Raw genomic sequence first — 7,432 nt, 5'->3', positions numbered from 1 at the left:
TGATACTTACTATATGCATGCATCTACGGGTTTACCTCAGAAATCCGTCATTTCAAGCACGAAGAAAATAATGCACCCTGATGTTTACTTTATCGATATATAATGCACCCTGATGAAATACAACATTTTGTTTTATGTTATCAACTTTCATTGCTGATGACTGACGGATTAACATTAAGTATTTCTGTTACAATTGGTTGTGCTTTTGTTGATTTAGATGAAATTTTAATCTGTCAAATAATTTCTACCCAAATACCTAAATTTGGACTTTAATTTTAAGCTGCTTGCTGGGTCATTTTGGGTTGATTAAAATTATTATTAATGGGTCTAGATGGGTAATAAGAAAATCAGAATTAAAAGAGAATGGGTCAGGATGATGGGCCATTATCTTTTTTACCCTAACAACAACTCATCTACGATCTCATCTTTTCTACTCTACTCTACCAGTACGCTCTCAACCTATTAACAATCAATCTATTCTACACTTGTTTATCAATTGAAAGGTATGAATTTCACTTTTGGTAGATTTATTTTCTATAAATTCACTATGCATTCTAAACTTCTTCTTAATTGTTCAATTTCAAATACACATCGAAACCCTAGTTAGGAATATTCATGACGATTTAGATGTCGTTTGAGTTGTATGTTGTCTTGTTTGATGGATTCACATTGCCGAGTTGTTGGATACTTGGATTCTTGTTTTGGGAAACTGGTATGATTGATTGAGGTTAATGTGGTTGTTGCTTTAAGCAAGTTTCTACATGTTCTGGTCTTGTTTTGCCCTCTAACTTTTGTTGATGGTTGAAAATGGAGTTACTGTTCGAGTGTTGGTGTTGGTTAGTATGATGGGATCACATTAAGATCCTAAATTTGGTTTCTTTTTCGCTTTGTCGTGTGGATTTGTTAGTTTGTCTTGCTTTGTTTTATTGTGGGGTTTTAGCTTACAGATTGTATTTGGGTTGTGTTGGTTTGAAACTACGAATTAGATGTTGTTTCGTCTGATGGATTCACATTGCTAACAGACTCTTGAATGAGAAATCATCAATGTTTAGTTGTTGTATAATTATTATCATCTGTTTGCTTGCTGGTAACTTCAGAATAAGCAATAGGAATTACATTTTGTGCTGCATACTGCATACTTATTCCTTTCATATAAAATTAGACCCCAAAAATGAAAATGACTCTGTGAATGGATCCAGATTATTATTTTGCCACTTTCATCATTTATTTTTGTCTTTTTCCATATGATTATTACGGATGGAAGCATGTCGCATTCGGGTTGAAATAGATACACAATAGTTTCTTATCTTATAAAACAGATATCCTGGATTGTGTCACACATTGTACACAAATACTGCATAATTAAGTCTTTCTTTAATTCCTATATATGCACTATATACACAATTGATGCGAAAATAGTCTACGGGAACAACGAAACACGTCAAACGGGTCCGGCACTGAGGAGCATCAAGAAAGTATTCAAGTGTAATAAAAGAGAAAGTTTGGATTGTTGCTGTAGCGATATACATTTTATAAACTACATAGCACACTGGTTATCAATAAATTTAGTAGTAGAGTCATCAAACAGAGATCGAAGGTACATCATAACATCAGGTATGTTATGCAGGAAAAGTGCAGATCGTTTTTTTAACTTTTTATTTTTTTTATTTTTTTCCTTTTTTAATTTTTTTCGTTCTTTATAATTTTTTTTATTTTTTTAATTTTTTTTCAGTTTTTATTATTATTGATTTATTCTCAACCCATCTTGACCCAAACCCATCCTGACCCGAACTCATCCTGACCTTCTTCTTTCTTTTACCCATCTTGACCTAAACCCATTCTAACCCAAACCCATCCTGACCCAGCAACCAATCCAATCCAACCCATCCATTTTGCCACCTCTACTGTCAATAGATGTTGTATCTTCTGATTTTTTTATGTGCAATTGTAGCTGAACTAGGTTCTTGGATTTTTATTGGCCCATTAGTGAAATGTAGTTTATAAAATGTTGTTCTAGGGTATGTAGAAGTTGGAAAAAGGGCTAACTCATTTGCAGTCTTGGTTTTCAAAAGCGCTTATGCTGTGTGCTTCTAACCGCTTGAGGCGAGGGGTGTACATAGATGTTATTTATGTATCAAATCATATATACAAGCTGTCTATATCTAAGTTTTGGCTATGCAATGATAGATGCATATGGGAAATGTTAGATAAAAAGAAGTTATATTATTTATTATCTTTCACCTCACGCCCTCACGTATGTGATGCATGTGCTTTCGGTTTGCGCCTCGGCTTCGGGGGCACTATGGCCTCGCCTTGCGCTTTTTACAACCAAGTTTGCATTTATATGCAGTCAAATTGCTTACAAGTTAAGCTAAACTGCAGAACCTTTTCATAAGAATTTTGCCTCTCTTTGAATGGAAACATGACATGGTTCTTCTCTGTTTACTGTCTGAACTAAATCAAGCAACATGAAATAACTTAAACAATGTGGTAACGGGTCAACACGGATTGTTTTTAGCATCTATCAGAACTGGTTATATTGACCCGTTAAGGCATTTCAACACCTTTTGTATTTCATTTACATAGAAGTTGTTGCTAACTTTTCAGGAAGGTGATATGGCAATGAACTGCATCAAGTCATTGAGAAATCTCCCTGTTACCGGTGGATTAGGATCTTCTAGAACATTTGCTGCTGGGGCTAAAGCCAAGAAAGGCAAGGGTGGGGCCGCTGCTGATGCTCCAAAACAGTCAACTTTAAGCAAAGAAGTCAAATCCACAACTGTTGTCGGGGCAAACATACTTAAAGATGGAACCGACCCTAAAATACTACCCGACTCTGAATACCCGGATTGGCTATGGCACCTTCTGGACAAGAAACCGGCTTTGAGTGAGCTTAGAAGGAAAAATATAGAAACTCTCCCTTATGAAGACCTAAAGCGGTTTGTGAAGCTCGATAATCGGGCAAGAATCAAAGAAAACAACACTACCAAGGCCAAGAACTGATTCAAGTTTAGAATCATCAAGAATTTTAGGTATGTAACAGATGGTTATTGCTTATCATACTATAAAGTTGGCATTTTTGTTCTGAAGTTCATGCGTCATTCATCCTCTTTGGTTGGTTCATGCGAATACATTTTAATAATTTGAAACTGGACATTTGTTTTCTTATTTGAGCAATTATCATGTTCTTTTGACATCTTATCATTGTTATTGACGAGTATCGGTATGAGCGGACCAGACTAGTTGAGTAAAACAAACAAACAAACAAACATCAAGCTCTCACCAAAACCTCTCCTTGTTCGGCGAATCTCCTGCCAACATATGCCGCCATTCCCCCCATTCCCTCTTGATCGGTATGGACTTGCTTAAAAAGGTCACACATCAACATTTTGGCTCAAACTTTTATATGCAATTGAAGGGGTATAATATTCATTTTAAATATGAATTTTTAACGTCTGTTTAGGAAAAGTTCAAAAGATTGGTACATAAAGAGAAACATATATGTACTTTAACAAGGAGTAAACAACCCTGTAATGTGAATCCTTCCTGTAATTAACTCAAGATATTACACGTAGAAATCAAAAAATTCGCAAAAAACAAAAACAAACCGTCCAAATCAAAACAACTCGGTTTGTTTAAAATGTAGTATACCGTTCAGTTTGTGGTTTAGCACTTGGAACCGGCCGTGTTGCCACCAAGATAAACTGGGTATCGTGGTAACACCAAAACGAGTGATTTACGTTTTTGGATTTAGCTTTCACTCGTGACACAAGACACCTTTAGTGACGTCATAATGAGCACTCGTTGTGATTAGTCTCTGCCATGAGAATAATGATCGGTGAAGGACATGTGTTGATGCTAAGAGAGTAAGTAGTTGAAAGAAGTGAATGCCTGCCTTCTTCTCATTGAAAATAGATTTAAATACCTCTTGTAGAGTGTGGCTTAGAGAACATTTTTCATCATGAGACTTTGCTGCTGCAGGCCTTTATCTAGTGCAGTAGTGCCAACAAGCTTTATTTGCTGGGAAATGGTTTTATCCATCAATCGTATATTGCATAAAGTATCTCACTGGACTTGATGCATGGCGGCAGCCGGCAGGTTACCATTGGGTCTTGGTGCGCCTGTATGTAAGATCCGGGCTACTCGTTTAGGTCTGACAAGTGAATAAGGTCTGGTCTGGTTCTATTTGTTTACCCGTCTCTTTACCCCTTAACTACAGGATGTCGGATGTCGACCATCTAAGTGGATTTCTTCTTGTGTAATGTTGAGCGTTCTTATTTGTTACTTATCCTTGACACCATGCATCTGGTTGTTGTTCAGGGTGCCACTTATTCCGATGTAATTATACAAGTCTAGAAGTTACCCCTCATGTCATGTAAACCAAACCAGTGTTATTACCATTTCACAATTATTTATTTTTCATTTTTATCTGTTATATTCGCCTGGATTTCAAACAGATCTAAGCACACTTCTATCAGCTGGTGGAAATAGTGTTGGTCCCCTGTGTCTTGTTTCTCTTAAGTTTTTGCTTTGTTGTTTGTTTTGGTTTCTTTGTACTTCTTTCAGCTGCGCGCTTCCTTGTTTAATGATAATTTGCCTTCCAAAAAAAATCCTTATCATTAAAAAATAATATTTACCTTATTCTTAAAATGAAAGGTCGGTGGAATTATTTATCATTTTCCTTAGACACGTGTCGTTGTCATGGGTTCTTCAGGCTTTAGTTTTCCACCTTTACCAAATATATCGAATGACTCCATTCTTCATGAACCCTAAATCGATCTTCTGACATCGACTGCATAACCATCTACAACTCCGTTCTAACCCATCTTCTCCTTCGCAAGCCCTAAGTTCTCCTTCTCCTCTCTGACCACCAGATCTCTATTGTTGCTAAAACCATCTACAACTCGATGGGTGATTCCATGTTAGCACTCGGGTCTGCCGAGGCTCGATTTTGCCTTCATACAATGTCGGCGAGGTATTTGTTTTTTATGTAATAGATTTTGATTTCTCTCGAAAGATGTATTGATCATGATCTACGATTATTTTTAGGGCTCAGTCGATTAATTTCTTCACGTTGTAACACTATTGGTTATCTCTATCTTAGCGATTGTCTGTTTGATGGCGAGTGAATCCAGTGTTAGCTTCTTATTTGATTTTGAGATCATTTGATTAAAAATGTGTATGTGTACCAACTGCTTTAGCTTATCAAATCGTTGGGGTTTTAGTTCTAAAGATGTTTGAATTTAAATGGGAGGTTTTAGGTCTACCTACAGGTTGTTAGTTGTCACACCCCAACCGATGGCGGAATCATCGGGGCGCGGCACTGAGCGAAACAGATTGTTCAGAAGTTTCCACAACAACTATCATACAATTCAGTTATATAACACGTCCCATACCGTGTCCCAAATAATAACAAGTTATCATAGAAATCAACTAAACAATATGGGAGCTGTTCCGACAACTCAGATTCTAAATTATTACAGACCGAATTAAATATTGTTTGATGACTTCTAAGACGGCTAACTATAGATCTCACTGACTACAGGTGCCAGTACAAGATCTACAGATAACTATGACCCCGGAGCTGGTTCATGGACACTGTCCTAAGGTCACAGGCTCCTAGAAGCTTATTATTGCCTCGCTTCCCTAGCACGCTAGTAGCTTAAACACCTGTCACATACGTTAAAATAAAAGTCAATACAAATAATGTAAAGGTGAGTACACAAGTTTGATATAGCATATAAAGTTCGAATAGTTTACGCATAACCAAGCACGTACACAAGGGAAAACGATGCATGTGAATTATCAACATGGGACCATCGATACCAATGACTTCGAGTTGACTGTCCGAGACAGTTCGCAATACATGATTACCACCGTAATCCATGCAAGTAATTGTCCTTAGCAACCCCCGTGTGAACGGGTGCTGAGTCCAAACTATAGTACTACGTTGCTAAAGCAGGCAGATAGCACTCCACGTGTAAACATAATAAACAGCAATCATTTAGGCAAGTAATACATGCAAGTAGGTTAGCGTTCAAATAGTTTGCATTGTTTGTGAATTTGATAGATTACGTATGTAACACCCAAAAGTGCTGAAAGCAAAAAGGGGATCGAGTATACTCACAGTGGTTGATTGTGGATTGAAGGGAGCACTGAGAATAGGTTAGCCTGAATAGTTCGATAACATAACGATAAGTAACGCGGGAAAAAGTAAACAATGTACTTGGTTCGAGTAGACCATTCGATCGGACAGCTGTTCGATCGAGTGGGCTGTTCGATTGGGTTAATAGCCTGTTCGAACATCCATTCGATCGGCCGGCTGGCTCGATCGGCTGGTTCTTTCAAGTGGATTGTTTCTTCCTTTGATGAGAAGGATGTGTTTGTGTATGATGGTTTGAACTTTTGAAGTTCTTGCAGCATTACCCTTTCAAGTCGGTCGATCGAACATCTTTTCGATCGGTTAGCCCAACCGATCGGTTAGCAGCAAGGACTTGCCAATATGTCACTCGATCGGATGGCATGCTCGATCGGGTGACATTCCAATGTTTCGAAAAGGTTAAGTGTTGGAGTGGAGTATCTCATGACACGATGAGTAATGTTTACAATCGAGTGGCTCGATCGATCGAACATCACCTCGTCAATACTTCACTTGTGAGTTTGTGGGCCCAGGTGCTAGTCGATCGGTTAGCCTAACCGATCGGCTGGCGTAGTCGTTCGACTAGCTGTTCGATTGAGTAGCCTAGTCGTTCGGCCAGCTGTTCGACTTGGTTAACCTATCGGTTAACACTTGGTTATTCCCGTTACTTGTTGTGATTTAAAGATAGTTTGATTACACGTTGAACCTTGAAACCTTAGTCTTTACTTGACTCACTGACCCGGGCAGGAATCACCCAAGTCCGGTCAGGGGGTGTTTCGGGACCTAAGTTTAACGTTAACTCGTAATCGGTAAATCTCGTGGTAAAACCCGAATCTTGAACCATGTGTTTGTTTAGAATGATTTATGAGTCGGTTCAAGCTTCGTTTTCACTAGTTTGAGTGTAAAAGAGTTGAAAGATAGATGAAAACCCGTCTTTCAATCCTTTTCCACCGTGAAATGTTAAGATCTTTGGTAGATTTTAGGTTGTTTATGTGGAAATCGGTTAGATCTAAGTTATTCATGGTGGAATGATGCCAAAACTTAGTGTTCTTGAAGAACACCATGATGACATCACCCAAGAACACCTAGATCTTGGTGATTTCACGGTTGGAATTCGGATTTTGAAAGATAGAAAGATGGAGAATCGATTATTGAACAAGAATGTACAAAGTTTGGAGTGAAATACTTACAGGTTTGAGAGAAATCTAAGAAATGGCGAGAATATAAGGCTGGTCGGTCAGAGCTTTTCCAAAAGTGGAAAGCTTGACAAAGACAGCCCTATTTATAGGCTTC

The 7,432-nt window shown here is 38.0% G+C and overlaps 1 protein-coding gene across 1 annotated transcript; it reads left to right on the top strand.

Annotated features, from left to right (window-relative positions):
- The first annotated feature begins 376 nt into the window (after window positions 1–376).
- LOC110940997 (54S ribosomal protein L37, mitochondrial-like) lies at window positions 377–3,186 on the top strand. The gene is made up of 2 exons (XM_022182594.2): window positions 377–503; window positions 2,608–3,186. The coding sequence occupies exon 2, from the start codon at window positions 2,617–2,619 to the stop codon at window positions 3,001–3,003; it is 387 nt and encodes a 128-aa protein (XP_022038286.1). The 5' UTR covers window positions 377–503; window positions 2,608–2,616; the 3' UTR covers window positions 3,004–3,186.
- The last annotated feature ends 4,246 nt before the right edge of the window (window positions 3,187–7,432 follow it).

The sequence above is a fragment of the Helianthus annuus genome, chromosome 14 (genome assembly GCF_002127325.2).
Source record: "Helianthus annuus cultivar XRQ/B chromosome 14, HanXRQr2.0-SUNRISE, whole genome shotgun sequence".
Classification (NCBI taxonomy): Eukaryota; Viridiplantae; Streptophyta; class Magnoliopsida; order Asterales; family Asteraceae; genus Helianthus; species Helianthus annuus.
This window is presented reverse-complemented; position numbering and strand designations above follow the sequence as displayed.

What these genes read in the sequence shown, in the direction of transcription:
- LOC110940997 (XM_022182594.2), top strand. Translation starts at nt 2,617, where the DNA reads ATGGCAATGAACTGCATCAAGTCATTGAGAAATCTCCCTGTTACCGGT.